The 19,054-nt window shown below is 39.0% G+C and overlaps 1 protein-coding gene across 1 annotated transcript in view; it reads right to left on the bottom strand.

The window, feature by feature from the left end:
• Positions 1-19,054, bottom strand: part of SLC2A9 (solute carrier family 2 (facilitated glucose transporter), member 9) — a 164,515-nt gene that overhangs the window by 77,707 nt on the left and 67,754 nt on the right. Inside the window, exons 8-9 of the mRNA XM_014966695.1 lie at positions 13,018-13,150; positions 3,736-3,923 (exon numbers count right to left, since the gene is read on the bottom strand). Coding sequence (XP_014822181.1) covers positions 3,736-3,923; positions 13,018-13,150 — 321 coding nt within the window. The remainder of the gene's footprint in view (positions 1-3,735; positions 3,924-13,017; positions 13,151-19,054) is intronic.

Genomic DNA, 19,054 nt, shown 5'->3' with positions numbered 1-19,054 from the left:
GATCAACAAAAGATTTTGTCTGCCAAAAGCAAGTAACAAGGAGAGACTGCCTTGGAGAGGGGAAAGATAATTGATTTACTAGAGAAGATGAAAACCAATTGAAACAACTGATTATGAGTAGAAAATAAAGTTCTAAACCACAGCTGATTACCTGTGTCAACAAAACTGAAAGCCAGAGATAATAATGGCACTAAACATAAAACTAGTAGTGAAGTTTTTTTCCATATGCTGTCCATGTGACAAGCCCTAGCAGGGTGAGCACTTTACTCCAGTAAGTCTAAAGTGGCATGTGTTATATGTTACCCATGGTGTTCCCAAACTTTTTCACACCAGGGATCCCTCTAACATTGACCCAGTTTTCCAGTCCTTTTATTTCTCCTGCAGCTCCCCACATACATTAATTCCCAAGGAATTCACCTCTTCAACAGCAAAAGAAAGCAAAAAATAACCAAAAGAAAGAGAGAAAAAAAAGAGATGGGCGACACCACAGACACAAACTGTGTTGCACGCTGGATGCACACTGCATGCTCATCCCTTCCTACACTACCTGCTGCCAGGTCTTCTCCACAGCAAGCGTGAAGCACACCCTCTGGTAGGTCTTTTGCACACTGAGAACATGAGTTGCTGCATGGCTCCCCTCCCATCCCCTACGTGGTTTCTTGCCATTTGAAATACAGTCCCTGCCTTAAGGACAGACCCCACAGAAGCCTAGGGACTCCACTTGGGAATGACCCTGTCAGAGCAATATGCAGTGCAGTATATATTGCTTGATATGAAAAGGGATAAAGTTCACTAATGAGAACTTCACTGTAGTTTTGTATCTTCTTTACAACTGAGATATAATGGAGGAAGATAAATATATTTATTATGGATGATATGTATCATGGATAAATTTTATCCGCCAAAGAGAGACTAATACGAATTCATTTATTTATGTCAACTTAGGTCATACTGTCTGTATTTTGTTGTAATTGGCTATATTAATATGATCAGGACTGCATCATGATTTCTATTCCATGTGGAAACTAACAAATGTACTGTTTTTAAACAACAAAAAACAACTACTGTAAAGCACAAGCCTTAAAAGGAAGGAAATGTTCTCAGATATCAGCAGGATGATTACAGAAGTCTGCCAGTTGGTAATTTCCCCTAAGAGTGACCCGAGATTCTAGCCTGAAAGAAGTCCAACTTTCCCATATGCCCTGCCCAGATGGCAGTTGTGGAAAAGACCAGACTGAGTACGATGGACACTACAGACAAAGCAAACGGTGGGAGCTATGAGTTGGAAGGAGGCGTTTGCAGCCAGTTAAACCTTGCTGATGCTGGCTCACACCCAGCAGGTTAGCTCAGATGCAGCCAGGCAAACCAAGACCCAGGTTGAGCAGTAGCTGTCACACCTGTACCTACCCCCTAACCTCTGAGCTTCAGGCAACTTGAGCAAGATCAGCCAGGAAAGCCATGCAGGAGAGACTAGGCATTGAAACCTGGTCTCTAAATCAAGTGGTCCAACTATTTCTCTTGATCTCTTATCATTTGTGTATTTTTTCTGGATGAACTATTTAAAAAAATCAATTTCAGAATGCAAATCTTGTGTGAATAATTTATTTTTTTTTCATGTTTAGTGGCATTATGTAGGAGGAGAAACAAAGTAATAATTTTTTAAAAAAGGCAAGGCTTAAAATAGCTAATTGATATACAGGTTTCCTGACAAAAATAGTTTTTCTGAGGCATATTTTCACAATGTGGCCACCTAATGACACTTTAAAATAACTCCAGTATTCATTTTGGACTGGACCTGTCTCACTATTGCCCCACGCCACCACTCAAGCTATGGGTGCCTGGCTTTGTTCTGCCACGGAATGCTGGACAATTTCTTGTTAAATATCATAAATGTCAAATCTATTAAATATCCTCAAAACCAAAAACCTCATCTCTTTCTCCTGAAAATTTAGCTGTGGCGGAGTTGGGTTTTTTTTTTAGACAACATGCTTCATTATTTTAACAGTCTGTTTTTTACTATAAGTGTCATTTTATTTCACTTACGCATTGATAAATCTTAGAAAGACTGGATGACAAGATAATTCCATTTCTTTTCTTAAAAAAGTATCCACAATGAGGAACAAAATAGCCTGTCATTAGCACCAAAATCCTACAATTACAAGAAAATACCACCTATACAAATGTTTTTATAGTTCACTCCACAGTATGAAAAAAAATTTTCTAGCTCCCTCCCAATAAAAAACTTTTAGATACCAGAGTTCTAATTGCACTTATCTTTCAAATGGTCTTGGACAAATTACTTTGTATTAGGAGTTTTAAAGCTATAGAGATAATCAAGATAAGCCTGAACTAGTTGTCTTATGTATCAGAAGCATTTACACTTCTTATCACTGATTAGCCCTGGGGGCAAAAAAGCTGTGTCAAGTATGGTGTCATGGACAAAGCCACAGTGAGAAGCCACATTTGCTGAGCTCTGTTCATTAATTGCCCTTCATATACATAAGCAATTAACACCTTTGAACTATTGACAAAAACCCCCGCTCGCTTTGAGGCACTTCATGAGAAAATTTGTGTTGTGCAACGTAAAGCATCTAACCCAGATGTCACAAGCTGCAGCAAGGAAAGTTCTGGCTGGATATAAAGAAAACACTTTTCACAGCGTAAGTTGTGAACAAACCTGGCACATGTCGTCCAGGGAGGTTGTGGACTCTTCAACCTTGGAGATATTTAAAACTCACCTGCACCAAGCCCTCAGTAGCCTGAGTCAACCCTGGAGTCAGTCCTGCTCTGGGGCTGGACCAGATGACCTCCAAAGATCCCGTCCAAGCTAAATTGTCCTGTGACCCACTCCTAGCTGACGCAATGGGCTCAGACAGATGGAAAAGGAGACTTTGATACCCATCAGCATCAGATACACATTAATGGTCAACAGGACTTCTCGCTATTGACTGATTGGTGTCTTTTTTCCTCTTTTGCTCCACTTTCCAAGAAAGGCATATTGAAGTGCAGCTTAGTTTTCAAATTATATGAAACAGCAACAAAAATCAAACATCCAGTGCAACCTTATAAAATCACTTACAGGAACTTCTGCTGACTTCTGTAAGTACAGAACTGAATTAATCCAAGCAGAAACATCTACTGAAAAGACCAAGTTTGCCTAACAAACAAACACAGGTCTTATCAGACCAGATCTTAACTGACCAGAAACAGAGAATCTGAGTATGAGAATCTGCACATTCTTTCTTTGCTGATCTGTGCTACCTTTTTGTGTATTCCTCCAAAGTTAACACAACATAACTTCCCCCCACATTTTTTTTTTTTAAAAAAAACAAACAAACAAACACAAAACATGCTGGTGTAACAAAACAATTATGAATAAGAAAAGACCAAGTTTGCCTAACAAACAAACACAGGTCTTATCAGACCAGATCTTAACTGACCAGAAACAGAGAATCTGAGTATGAGAATCTGCACATTCTTTCTTTGCTGATCTGTGCTACCTTTTTGTGTATTCCTCCAAAGTTAACACAACATAACTTCCCCCCACATTTTTTTTTTTTAAAAAAAACAAACAAACAAACACAAAATATGCTGGTGTAACAAAACAATTATGAATAAGAAAGAGTCAAAACCAGAAAGTCATAGAGGCTGCTCAATGGTGTAGCACAAGCCTTGTATTAAACAGAAAGGAAGGAGCACACCAGGAGATGTCATGGTGCAAAGAAGGACACTTACAGCATTCAGCCCACAGAGCTGGTAGCAGCCCATGGTGACAACCACGGTAGCGACCTGCCACCGCACAGCACGGGTTCTCAGGAGCTGAAGAACTGACACTAATTTGGTGTTTCTTTGGACTCGAGACTCTGCCAAAACTTCTTCTACTTCATGAGAGACGTCGTCTTTCCCAAGGAAGGTCTGAAATGCTACAAAGAGAGGACACGGACTTTAGGCCAGATACTTGGCACTATGTGCATTTATAACAGACTTTTTTTCATAGAAATGGAAAAGTGTGACACAAACAGGAGACATGGGCTACAACATATTTATTCTTTTGCCAATAATATCATTCTGCGATGGGTATGATCTGTCTCATCCCTGCAACCGGTCTCAGAAACTGCAACAACAATATAAATTGCTTGGCACCCTACCAGCTCTCTCCTCATATTATTTCATATATAATATAGCCTAAGGTCCAGTGCAGACCCAAAACTCTGCAAAACAGCGTTTAATAGAAAAGCAGTTTCGAACATTAATTGACTTGGCTAATTTTGCAGCCTAACAATATATCAGACTTTGTTGCTGTAGATAGATTTGATAGAGAAGTAATAACAAGTAAAAAGTCACCTAAGCCTGGTAAACCAAGGAAAGGCAGACATTTGAAAGGAACAGCTATTACTCTTCAGATTACCTCTTGGTTTTAGTAGCATACCAGCAAGAATTCACTTCATCAAGATGATTAATAAGAGAAAGAATTACCTAGAGAAGTTTCTATTTGTCAATGCTGGAGTCATGAGAGCATATTTACCTGGCAAATGTAAGCAAACAAACTCCATCTCCCCAGAAAAGTACACCATTTAGTATTATATTATCACATATTGATGACTTACTGAGATATCCTTCCACTGCGAATAATAAAAGCTTTCCATCACACAACTCCTTCAAGAGGTACTCTAAACAGATATCTCCTAGTGGAGGTGATGTATCTCCACCAACCTTGTTTTACAGATACTGTATATGCTGATGGTAATTTCATCAATCTTACAAACACACTCCAGGGGTTGGCTTTTTAAGAGATGTTTAAAATTCTCATCATCTTGGAATGACTGCAGAGAAACAATTATAGTACACATACCCCTGCGACAAGGCTTTATGACCCAGTAGGATGCTAACTCTAAAAACAATCCTTTACACAGCAGGTCACTTAAAATTGTTATTTTTATTAGGTGAATAAGTTGATTTAGTTCTCCTAAGAGCCAAATCCATTTCACTCTTATCCACGGCTTTGCATTGTACTGCCTATAAATAAAGGGCCTTCACATTTTTCAGTAAGTGTACGCTGTTTTGGATCATAGGAAGGACCTGGATGGTTAAGAAAGCCAGAGACACCAACTACTCACGATTAAAACACCTGGACTCTATTTAGGTTTTGAAGTTATAAAATTTAACTTTACCCAGTAGGTGAGACGGCCAACTAGTGGCACTTCAATGTTGTGAGTGATAGGTCACACAAATGAACTGGTGGCCTCCCCAGACCACCCTTCTCTGTCCCTTTGGCAGATGCACAATGCTGTGTGCTCTGCCTGCCTTCCCCGTCTGGTGGCCCAGGGAACTAACTTGAGCTCTGGGCCAAGTTTTCCAGAGGCAGTTAGCATTTCTATTGCAATTTAATGGGGTTTACGTGACTCTGCTTAACAGGAAGGATGATTTTTTTAGGGGGATGAACACTGATCACCTTTGGGTGCTGAGTCAATTCATAACATTCATTTGTTCTGATATCCAGTTTCTCTCTTGGGAGAGAAGAGGTCAGAATTTTTAAATCCCTCTGAAAAGATAAATCTCATGCTGTTTGTGACAGGAATTACAATCAGAAATGAGCTAATAAATTCGGACCTCAGAACCCAGAATTTAAGCTGCTGAGTTTTGTCCTTGTGCCACTGACCCCTTGTTATTAAATGACATACTAAATGCCTGTTAAAAAGAGTGTGATGTATTTAAAGGCTACGATAAGAAATGTGAAATTAGAACAATGTCTGCCTATGGTATGTTAGTCAATATCTCATGCTTAAATTACACTTTTCTCAGTATTATTACAGCACTGATAAAGAAAAATTCAGATAAAGATGGGAACAACCAGACATATATCATCATACTCTTCTTTGAAAAGATTCTCTCAGATTTTTAAGCATCTGGTTTATCAGTGTGAATTAGGTCAGTGCACAATTTTCTTTCTTTTTCCTGTCCTTAGAATCCTTGGCATTACTGAAGGGCACACAAGTCAAAAATATAGGTGCAGTCAAGTAAAAAGAAAGCAATCTGTCTTTTCTGCACAAGGGAGCTTGCTGTATTTCTAGAGAGACCAGAAAGTAAAAAACTGCAATTATCAAGATTACCAAGTACAAGGCAAGAAAAATCTAGACACCTGCTTTCTTCTTTCCCCCTCCATGGTATTAGGGCAGAGATGTAAATGCCACTAGGAAACTTTGACAGATATTTAAAATTACCAACAAGCCAAGAAATGCTAAGAAAATGCTATGCTATATATGCATCGTTTTGAGCAGACAACACTCAGTCTTCTTGAAAAAACACATTTTCCTGCTACTCAACACATTTTTAGTTTTCTTCCATCGACAGTGTTTCAGTACAGTAAGAATCACAATTTTAAACATAATTAATGTGGAAATAAATTCTGCATCAGCAGGGAGATGGGAAAACTCAAAGGTCTTTCAATGTGTGATGTTCAATTCTATTCATTTTACATTTTAAATCCCTGCATTATTGGCACTGAGAAGCACAGCAGTTGCTCCTCTCCCCACTGCAATGACTCATTTCCCTCCATGACTGGCTGCTTCTCTCTATAGGGAAGTCTTAGTTCCATGTCATGCTTACAACCATCTAAGGAGTTACACTTCTGGCAACTTTTAGACCTTTCCCAGATTTCTTTTTAGTTCCCTTGGATCAGAAGGTCCTAGATGCTCAGCTTTCAAAAGCTGGTGTATTGTCTTTATAAACAGTAAAAAAAGTGAATGGTTCCAGTCAAGGGGAAAGGAGATGGGAAACCCTTCCATGTACACCACCAACTTTTATTCGTCTCAGGCAAGTAAAGGTGTTTCAGAAGTCTGAACAAAATCAGGTCAGTGTTGTCTTTAAAACCAATCAGGCCTTTAAATTAACAAAGACAGGCACTCAAGAACTCAACTACATATTTTTCCACTGTAGTACCTCCACGACTATTCAAAGAAATCAGCTGTTACTGTAAAGACCAAATTAGCATGTAAACTTTGAGAAGACATTTAAAAGGATCAAAATGCTATTGTGTGGTTTACAGAACAGAGCCAGCCCCAGGCAAGAGAAGGCAGAAAAAGAGAGTAGTTGTCACTGGTAGTAGTTTGGGCAACAGGGCTTATGCCTTTAAAAACTAAAAAAAATAAGAAGCTGCATGAGTATTATTGTCATCCGTTTCCTTTGCACATATTCATTTTCACTTCACTGATGAATATTATACCCAATGTCTTTAGCACAAAGCTTTATCTAAGCTCTGCTCAAACACATCCTCTTTGGCCACTGTGGGAGACAGGACACTGGGATGTATGGATGCAGTCAGGCATCTTCCAGTAATGCTGGCTGCAGTTGAGTGGTGGTAGACATATTTGGGGTGCCCTATGGTTTGCCTCACCGCTTGCAAAAAGTTCACCCAACTTCAGTGATTCTGAATTGGATATGTAGTAATTTCCCTGTAGTAACTTTATGTCAACACAAAAATATCCAGCCAAATGAAAAAACAGTTATTTTCATATACTGTTAATTTTGTTAAAGCACTGAATAGCCAGAATAATAATTTAGATGTTACCTTGCTAGATGAGATTTAAATAGCTATTTAAAACTAGCAAAACATTAATTAACCACTAGCACGTAGCACAGCAAAGTTTAAGAAAAAATCCCAAATTTGCTATTCCAATTCAGTAAATATAACGGCAAGAAAAAGCTTTAGGCTTTTCCCATGTGTCTTCTCCTCCTAAGGAACACACAGATCATCTTCTGTGAGTTATTATCCAATTTAGGGTTACATCTTTACTTGTTCTTATGTCTGGTTTCACAGACCATCAATGCAAAATAGGCCTGTTCAGGTTCATTTGAAACTAGTAAACAGGTAAAACACAGTATCCACGTGCCACCCTAAAATAACACAAGAATTAGTAAATTGAGTTGTATCAAAGGCCCAAGTATCCTTTGTGAGAGACAGGAGTTTTAAGAAAACCTTAAAAACAACACACACACCACAATCACTGCAGCTTTTGACAGGCAGCAACCATCTGAGATGGAGACTCTAACATGAGCCAGCAAGTGTAGTAGCCATGGATGTCTCTTCCTTTCCAATAAGCATAGCTTATAATGCTTAATGCCACACAAAAACCACAGATAAGCAAAAATGAATCACATATGTCCTCATTGTCAGTCATAACAACTTCATTTAAATCACTGGATTTGCAGCAATTTGTTCCTGCCATAAACTTTGGTTTTAATATCTCTCCTGTCCATGTGGGCCCCATGAATGACTTTGTAAAAAATTAGCTACCTACACTTTTAAATCAGGAATGGCTTCTTCACTTTTTTATCACATCAAAAGGTACCAATTCTAATCTCTCTAAGAATTTGAAGCTACACTTCTTGTTATACCTGGTGTAATGCTTCTTTCATAACCACAGGAGTTTTGATGACTGAACATACTAGATGAACAGATTTTGTATGCCACCAACAGATGTTACTGTGACATTTTATCTAAGTTATTTGACTCTTTAGACGTAACAATATTCTTGTTGTCTGACAAGCTGGGATGCCAGCTGAACGCCATTACTGATTTACATGACCTGCTACTGTAGCTGCATCGAAAACGCAGGTTTCTTCAAAAGAGACATGCCAACTCTCCAACTGAAAGTGTTTATAACCAATGTTGTTAGTCATTAAAATGCTTTATCACACTATTACTACTGTTTTTATTTATTTTGCATCACTGCCACAGTCACAGATCAGGGGTCCACTTGGAATGCAACTAATAGACAACTAACATCAAATTCCTGTCTTACCGTCCTAGAGCTTGGATGGTAAACTGGCTGATGCAATTCTAGCAGCAGGTTTTTCTTTTTCTTCCTGTTCCTATCCCTGTTAGCCTTCTCCCCACTCCTACTGCTGTCTCCCACTGAATAATGATGTCCTTCCAAAGTCCTTCTCAACCATTTAAATACTCATTTCTCCTCTGCTGTCTGGTGAGCATTATGAAGAAGGATCACACCAGTTAAACGCCAGGCATTTTTCTCCCTTCTGTTCTTACCAAGGGAGGAGAGTGTTAGTTATGGGACCTGGGAGCAGAGCTGGGATGGTTCTACTCCCTCCCCATTACCAGGCTTTTATCTTCTTGAGCAAAGCAGCTTTACAGATCGTGCAGTTGGTCCAGTCAGCTGTTCTCCCCCCATGACACAAATGTGTTCTCCCACATTCAGCAGTGAGATAGGGATATGGGAGACTCCTGTTGGTCTCAGGGAGTCAGACACAGCATGGTGACCTCCAGTAAGACAAGCAGAGCTTGGCTGCTAGCACTGCTTTTGGCCACAGACATGACTGCAAGTCAGCCACGGCATCTGTAGGGCTGGTTGGGCAGGCGTTGGCTCAGCCACCCACAGCGTGCACCACTTGGGCTGCTACAGAGGGGAAAGCAGGGAACCAGGTAGATCTCCATTAGTGGAGCTCAGGAGACATCACTCCTCTGGGGCCTCACTACTCCTGCACTCATGGAGCAGCTTTTCTAGTGGTGGTGTGGTTTATGCCCACACACGATGCCCACCTGCTCTAACCTCATCCTTCTCTTTGTTCATCACCTACACAACACATTTTGGTCCTTCTCCCTCTTTCAGTCTCTTGTTTGCCACTTAAAGGCATCACGCTTTTTTACACCTCTGACAAAAAGGTGTAAAATACACTGCCTGTATTTTGGTAGTTATAGTTTGCTTATCTCCTGGGGACAGGAGAAAAGGAGGGGATGAAAGCAGGAGCAGAACTTCGTGAAAACTCAATGACCTACATTATACCACTGGATTTTTATTGCTCTAAAACAATTAGGAAGATTAACGTTGTCATCTCCATTTTAGAAGCTTTGACATACACGTACATTTTAGAGTATTTTACAAAGACTAATGCAGTCATCTGCCTAAAATACAGTAGACCTTTTACAAATAACAGCTTTATATTTCTCCAACAAGATATAATCCACAGTGAAATGTATATTTGCATGAATAACCTTGATCTGTTAGGGGAAAGAAAAAGGATTTAGTCAGAAGAAAGACTTGCATATTTCTAATATTAACATGCAGATTTACCCTGAGAGGCAAATAATTCAAAAGCATTACTGTAGTCATTAAAATGGAGAATACTGCATTGTCATTATATGGCTTACAACCCGTAGGTTTCTTTAGTAACCCACAAACTCCACTGGTCTCCCTAATACTCAGGCTTTTCCTCTGTTTCTACAGATAACGCTAACATCCAGATGAATTTTCCTGACTGTTGACTCATGGTTATTCACCCTCCTATTTTGTGAATTCCCCTCCCCACTTGCTTTTGTTATTCCACTGCATTACTCCAGATACCCAAAATTTGGCTCATGCCCAATCTGGATTTCTCCATACACCCTGGGGTGGGGAGGAGGGCTCCAAAGTCCCTACACCAGTCTAGCATCACAGGTGTCCTCTACCTGGTCATTCCATGAATGAACAAAACTCCTTCCCCACCCATCCACATGGCCAACAGAGATCTGAAGATACTGTCACTTGCAAATCTACATTAGGAGAGGGGGGATTACAACGGATGTGCAATGGTAAGAAAATTGTATGTGTTCCTGACACGCTTCATAATAAGGCGTGTAGATACTTTATAACAGGGAAGTATAAGATGATATGATCTATGGTGCCTTAACAGGTGGATTTTATGAACTCCAAAAACATGTTTAAGAATCCTTACCTATTTTGCACCTGATATCCTACAAGCTACCTTGCCTGTGCAACAGGATGGCCAATTCTGGAAGCATGGCTGCTTGATAGGCCAGGAATGAGACGGAAATTCAGGAAGATGTGTACATTTCACTGTCCTACGGTCCTTTGCAAACCTCTGTCTGGAATCACTGGCCCCTACCTGTTTCGAAAGCTCTGTAGACTACACTCAAAAAGAGTTTCACTCTGTACTACAACATTATCTCAGTATTTGTTTTTTCTTTTAGAATTAGTCCAAAAATTAATTCCAAGTGTCCAAAAGCTTCTATTCATAAGCAGTTACTTTGAAAAGTTTTTTTTATATCAGTCTCCTCTTTTTTTTTTTTTTTTCTCAGAGTGTCTAAATTTATAGTCATTAACGTGGCTCCTGAAAGCCACCTTCTCATAATCGGCCAGCCAATTGCTAAAGCTCATTTGGTAGTCTTCAGCTACCAAATAAGTTGTGGGGAATTTTGCTCTCCTGATATCTTTTACTCCAAAGTCCACCTCCAGTACTTCTAGATTAGCTTTCAAACCATTTTCAGAACATGTATGCTGAAAACAACCCAGACTGCAGTTGGCCCACCACCAGCAACAGTAAATGGTGTGAAATTCAAGGCAGGTGGTGCTATTTCACTGCCAGCTTTTTTTTACAATTTTTAAACTCTACCTGGGTAGGGCCCAGCTCCCCTGTCAGTGCTGAGGTTTCCAGGTACTGTGACAGCATTGCCAACAGATCCCCATAACAAGTGTGACATTATGCAACAGCATTGCAGATGCAGGCTCTTTGCCAGGCATAGTTCCAGAAATACATTTACAACTTTATCAGGTAGAAACGAGCCAGTTTAAGCTTGGCAGCCGAAGGCGTTTCTTCCCAGCCCAGCCGTGGTGCTGCAGAAGTCACCACCCAAGACCCAGCCCCAAGCTGCTCACCACTTCTGGGTGCTCTGACCACGGCTGGCAAGGCAAGCCCTCTTCTCCACCAGCACTGGAAAAGCTGTTCTCTGCCTCATCAAATCTCCACTGATTCTGTAAAGCTACAGAACTTTACCCAAAGCCCTACTGCTTTTGTGCTCTCCTTTTTTCTTTCTTTTTTTTTAATTTAATTTTTTTAAACACTTTTCTGTATCTTCAAGTGTTTCAAACCCCAACACGTACAAAAGTCTTCATTCAACACCAAACTGAGACAACATGGGAGTCTCTTCATGAGCGTGCCACTTGTACCTCAGAGTGCTCATCAGAACATAACACCAAACTGAGACAACATGGGAGTCTCTTCAGAGCGTGCCACTTCTATCTCAGAGTGCTCATCAGAACAAAAAAGGCCAGTTTTTCACTTCATAGTAGAAGAAACAGGGTAGAGTTGTATTTACTTAATGCTAAATCATTATTAAATTTAAGTTTCAGGGACTGATTTCACACTTTGCAAGTAGTTTTGCAAGCAACTAGTTAGTGACTGAAAATGTGAAGGGTTATATTCAAATGAAGTTCTTACGAATAGTTTTTAAGTGCAGTTATGTTCTGCAAACATTCTGGTGTTATAACCAGAATTATTCCTGCTAGGTAAATCTTATTTTTAATGTGTTCCTATAATGAGAAAACCCAAAATTTTCATCATTCTCTCAGCCATAATGTGATGGTATATTATAACTTAAAACTGACCACAGTAATTTTACTGCAGCAGCGTATACAGCAGCTGGGATCACACAAGCAAATTCTTTTATACCTACAGCCTAAAATAAGAACAAATTATTCTGGTCTGTGCCTGTGAAACTGCAGCAAGTTATACGGAAGCACTGAAAATATTCAGTTCAATAGGTGTTTGAGTTTTTCATTAGATCTGCGAAGCTTATTGAGTTGCAGAAGCACAGGGTCGAAACACAGTGACTACTGAGCAAAACCCAGCAACAGAACTGGTGTTTTTGTGAGCCAAGCTGCAAAGACTGCGGGCAAGGGAGAGTCGTGAAGACTGAAATCACCTTTCGCTCCCAAATGAACCCTGAATATAGTGGCTGACGCACAACAGCAGGATGATTTGTTTAGCTCTGTATCACCATGCGTAATGCTACCTGGGTTACTTTGTTGGAGAATTTCATCTATTTAAAAAAAAAAATAATCTAAGCAACAGTTATTTTTACACACACAGAGACAAAAAGGTGAGGGGAAAAATAACTGCCAAGAGACTCTCTCCTGTTGGAATATTCCGTGACATCAGAATTGCTTTCCAGCCTGCATCCCTACAATAAACAGTCTTCTGTTGCAAGAAAGTAACTCATCATACCTTTTTCTGCCTTGCTCCTGTCGTGCTTTTCAAGCAGGAGGTAACGAGGACTTTCAGGAAGAAAAGGCAGAATCATGGCTTGTATCAATGAAGGCACAACGATTGCTCCAAATAAGTAAGGCCACCGAGATTCCTGCAAACAGATGCAAACACCAGTCAGTAACAGTCTCCCATAGTGATACTATAGAAAGAAAAATAGCTTTGATGGGAAATGTTGTAACTTTTCAAGATATTGTGTCAGTGAGCAGAGTGATGTCTTCTGCCTGAGCTCAGTAAGCAGTCTGAACACTTCACCCTCAGATCACCTTACTCAAGGACCGAGGAAGACAGAATTCAAGCCATTAACTGGCTGAGCATGAAAAGAGAGAGGCAAGGAAGCTGGAAAACACAGTATATAACATGTTTTTCCTTTCCTTTAGCATCAACAATATATATGTGAAAATCTGATATATACTCAAATAGATGTTCTACAAGTCATCCCCACAGTAGTATCATGAGCTTCAAGAAACAACGCACCACCATTTTCATATAGTTACATATACCCGCAAGTTGTCTCTTACTCGAATCTAATTGCTCTAAAAAAATATATATGTGTACATATATATTTGGCTCAGTCCTCAAATTCTCATAGTATGGGCAAAATCCTGCTAAGACTTCAGCTAAGCTGCTTTTAACACAGTTTTGTGGCTCTTGGTGTAATGCAGGCAGTGACCGGTCAGCATTTCACAGCTGCTGGGAATGAACCAAGCTGGGCTGAGGTCTCACCAGAGGCCTCTTCTACTTGGAAAAACACAACATTTGCCTTACAGGTACAACTAACACACAGTCAGGCGGCTCTCATTTCCATTCAGAAAAGATGGCATATGCAGTTCAATGTAATTAGCGTGAAAGACAGCTATATAATTTAACAACAAACAAGCTACCAGGCTAACTGTAGTGAGGTTGTCTTTATAAATGTTTTCTCTTGCAGCCAATGATTCCCCCTCTTAAGCTGGCTTCCATGATAATTTAAGCATAAGAAATGGGTTTCACCTATCCTCCTGCCCAAAATCATGGGACCTTAAAGAAGTCCTTTGCATCTATGGTGGTGTAACTAAGAATACTTATAAACATTATACAAAATACTAAGAAAAATTCTACTGTTTCCCACTCTGAATTAGCTGACCCAGCTCAGATATTCAAACAAAACACTAACAGCCCTGTTCCCAAGTCCATGAGATAGAAAGTACTTTTTCTACTGCCTTGCAAGTAGTCTTCTGGAAATTCTCCAGCAAGAACCTGAAACCCGAGAGCCATCTGCAGTATTCCCACCAACTCGAAGCACCAATGACCCCTTCTCTGGCAAGTCCCCCCTGCAGAAGCCAGGCAGTTTTCACCTGCCAGAGCCCCACCATTGTGCAGGCAAAGAGCACAAGGTGCTGCACTATCCAACACCATTTATATCAATCTGCTCAACTGCTAGCACATTTCAGACAAAAATTTACTGTGATAATTTTCTTTGAAATCAACTGAAACGAAGTTGTTAGCATCCTCAAACATATTCATTATTTGAAACCAGCTGCAGAGGGTGATCCGAGCAAAGCTCTTTCAGCAAAAGGCTGGGAAAGAGTAGAGAGCTCATCTCTGGACTTACTCTCAAGACAGGATACTTTCAAATAGCTGAAGGAGAAAGGTGCCAGCAGTATTATTTTCTCCTCAAAAACGGCCCTCAATCTGTCCATGTTCTTAAGATGCTTTCTGTTCCAATTGAATGTCAAGATGAAAATTTTTAGTTGTATTCTCCAAGTTCAGCATTCATCTATTTAATTCAATGCTTTCTAATTTGAGATTTTGTTCTTAATTGAAAAACCTGCGAAGACCTCAGTGGGCCTACTGTTCATCATGTCTAGCACATTTTCAAAAGTTTGGCTAGACGAAAGTCATGAATCCATCCATTCAGAGCCCATGCTTCCCCAAACAGATATGGATAAATTTTATTCCAATGTCATTTTTCATTGTTTAATTGAAGGTCAAAAGCCCCCAAACTACTTCCTGTTGATAGTTTTTAATTTACATTCTCCCACTTCAGCAATGCAACTCCTAAAACACAGCTTACCCATGGTATGGGTGTAATGTACTTCCTGTTGATAGTTTTTAATTTACATTTTCCCACTTCAGCAACACAACTCCTAAAACACAGCTTACTGCATGGTATGGGTGTAATCCAACCCTCGAACCTGAACTAGGGTCTGAGATAAATTAGTAACATAGAGTATGAAGATTATCTCCTAATGAAACTTTTCATCTGCCCTTTAAGTGACAGTTTGGGGTGTGTTGGTTTTTTTTAATCTCCTGGGATGAGAAGACAACTCAAGAAAGGAGTTTTTTTGTGCCCTTTAAGTGACAGTTTGGGGTGTGTTGTTTTTTTAAATCTCCTGGGATGAGAAGACAACTCGAGAAAGGAATTTTTTTGAAAAAAAAAATTTAAAGCTCAAGGTTATCAGTCTTCCTTAGAGCCTCTGTTACCATGAGGACTTCAAGATCCTATTTTTTCATTCTGAATTTTTCTTTTTTTAAATGCAATTGAGTGGAAAACTGCCTAACATCAGAAAACCAAGAGTGGTTAACACTCTATTTATAAAAGCAAATGAGTCTCAGTCTTATTTTAAAAATTAGAAAATTAAACTTATGTTAAGAATTAAGATCAGTTAATAAATCACATTAAAAAATAGATAGCTGTTTGTGAAGAATAACTTATGAAAACAGGCAGCACAACCGATAAGTTTCAGTTTATGTCTGCCTGGAATCCAACATTTCTTTCATACAAAATAATTAAATTTTTTTCATTCTTTCATTTAATTTCTGTCATTATTTCCTATAATATAAATACACTTATGATGTACTACTTAAAAAACTTACAGGGCATTAAAAAATAGATAGCTGTTTGTGAAGAAAACAGGCAGCACAACCAATAAGTTTCAGTTTATGTCTGCCTGGAATCCAACATTTCTTTCATACAAAATAATTAAATTTTTTTCATTCTTTCATTTAATTTCTGTCATTATTTCCTATAATATAAATACACTTATGATGTACTACTTAAAAAACTTACAGGGTGGTAGAACCTTTTACAATACTCCTAGTTAAAATTCTTTCTCTTGATCAGCACATCATATTTCCTGTAGGTTTTTAAGATCAGTTAATAAATCACATTAAAAAATAGATAGCTGTTTGTGAAGAAAACAGGCAGCACAACCAATAAGTTTCAGTTTATGTCTGCCTGGAATCCAACATTTCTTTCATACAAAATAATTAAATTTTTTTCATTCTTTCATTTAATTTCTGTCATTATTTCCTATAATATAAATACACTTATGATGTACTACTTAAAAAACTTACAGGGTGGTAGAACCTTTTACAATACTCCTAGTTTAAAAAAGCAGCACATCGTATTTCCTGTATTTCCTGTATTTCCATAATGCCAAGGACACTTTTTAAAGGCAAACAAAAAAAATGTCTCTCCTGTATATTGTTGCTGTTAAGATTCTGACAACCTATGGAGACTTACTTGGAATAAGCTTTCACCCCTTTTAAAGTCTCCCAGAGTGCATGGTTTTTCACATTTCTCTCAAATAAGTCTTCTGAAAGTGTTATTTTGAAAAAGCTATGAACAAGACTGAAGTTCTCAACTTACACTTTGCAATAAATAACAGTATAATAAATGACAGTATAATAAAAAGCCTTCTATTTTCACTATATAAGACACTGAGCTTCCTTTATTTCCTCTATGAAAGATTTCTGGTTTACTTTTTATTATGCTAACTTCAAGTAAATGTTAACCTTAAAATAAAACAATCATAAATACGCTCCCCACTTGCCATTGCCGGCATGAGTTGATCAGAAAGTCACTGAAGTCAACAGAAACTTCTCCATCCATTTCAAAAGGTTTTTGATGATGCCTATTCAATGCTATAGAACATGCATTCTACTTGCTTTTTTCTTAATTTACATTATTCACGTTAAAATTCCTCATTCCTAAAATCTTCTAAAATGTCCATACATTTATTGCCCCGAAAGTATAAAATACAAATTGCTGAACATCAAGCTGAATTAAGATCCTATAAAGAGAATTAAAAGCAGGAGAAAGAGGGGTTCCCTAACCTTTTTAAGAAGGAATAGGACAAGATACAAGCTGGGACAATGTTCAGAAGCAATATTAAGGTAAAGGCAGAAGACAGTGTAGGCATGACTTAGAAGACACATTAACACTTTACCTCAGTTGTCATCAGTAAGGAGAAGCACACAGGCACTACTGAGAGAAATGAAAACAACCGCGTCCCATTTTATCTCAGGAAAAACTTAAAAGAGCGTTAAATATTTTAATTACAGGGGACCTGACTCATCACCTGCTCAGAATCGGTACAAATAACATGTCAAGATGGTAAGATTTTAATTTTAAACTGTCGCATTATGGGTATTTGCTTAGGCTAGAGCATGAAAAACCCCGCTTTGATCTATTTACAAAAGACAGTTAAATAGTAGAGCGAGTTTGACAACTACAGCCTCATTCAAAGGTTGGTATAATAAAGTGCAAAGCTGCAGAAATAGGGGGGGAGAAGGGGGAAGGAAATGGATAAAGCACGACATAGATTTATCAACTGCAAATTAGATGAGATTAAATTATACCAAAAATACAGTAAAGCAAATGTAACTATGCCAGAGGTTCATCTGCTGAAGTGCAGAAAATGGAACTTACTGTAATAATTTAGAAGTGAAAAAGAAACTGGCATGGGGAAAATGTCAACAGGCACTACTGAAAGCTGAACTACTGGTCCATATGAAGTTCAATGACCTATTTAAGCACTGTTTACATTCAATATTTTATTTGAAGACCCTCCCAACACAGAAAAGGCTAAGAATATGTATGCATATATAAAAATCTTAAAAGGGAGAACTGAATCGTTGACAAGGTCATACAACAGTGGGAAGAGGAGCTGTACTGCCCTGTATGTAGGCATTCATGTTTGGAAAGATCTAGTGAGGCCAATTAAGTATACCAGTACAAGATGTATGACAGGATAAAAAAGACTGAGTAAGGAGATACATGAACCGCCACAGGCTTTAATGTATGACAGGATAAAAAAGACTGAGTAAGAAGATACATGAACTGCCACAGGCTATACTCTCTCTCTCTCTAATTTTATTTATTGATTTCTTTTAAAAGAATAATCTGGACGTGCATCCCACTCCCCATTCCCAACTAAGAAACAACCACTACAGCACAGTCAGCCTCCTTGTTCGCTCTCAGTCCCCAATTTGGTTTTCTCTGCTGTGGAGACCCCCACCTCCAGCCCAGCATCCCTGACCCCAGCTGCCTCAGGGCGTGCTTCCCGCATCCCTGCCTCCTGTGTATTCTAGAGCCACGGGGAAATCACTGCACCCCAAAGGCAAGACCCCAGACCCCTCCTCCTAGCACAGAGGACTCCAGCCCAGCTCTGCATCCCAGTATAACAGCCACGCTACCTCCCAGAGCTGCTCTTAAGGGCTCATTTAGCTTTACTGCTTGGAACTTGCAGGAGATCACATCAAAATAAATCCTCACTGTGCCTTTTTCTCTTTCAGTGCACAGGATGAACTGTGATCTCTCAGTCAGCAGGTCTGTTTACCAGTCACTATTCCAAACTCCTTTAAATATAAATTCTGGAATAAATTCCTTGGGAGGGGATGGGGTTATGATGGGTTTCCTAGAGTGCTGAACACTTTACAAAGAGCAATGATATTTTGTGTATTGCCTTTCTCATGTAAAATGACATATTTTAACCATTTTAAATGTGAGGAGCAAAGAAACAATGCATCCAATGCAAGATACTCAAAATATCCAGGAAATAGTGATTTGACAGTCTATTATGTTTCATGTTCCTGTAAGAAGCAGGAACACATCTAAAAAATTTAGTTTGGCAAAATATAATCACATACACACAGACAAAAAGAGTTACATATAGTATAATTTCTAGATGCCCTGAAGCATCTTGCCTCGCCTCCTGCTGCAGCCCCAGAA

Source organism: Calidris pugnax, unplaced genomic scaffold, assembly GCF_001431845.1.
Source record: "Calidris pugnax isolate Ruff unplaced genomic scaffold, ASM143184v1 scaffold14, whole genome shotgun sequence".
Classification (NCBI taxonomy): domain Eukaryota; kingdom Metazoa; phylum Chordata; class Aves; order Charadriiformes; family Scolopacidae; genus Calidris; species Calidris pugnax.
This window is presented reverse-complemented; position numbering and strand designations above follow the sequence as displayed.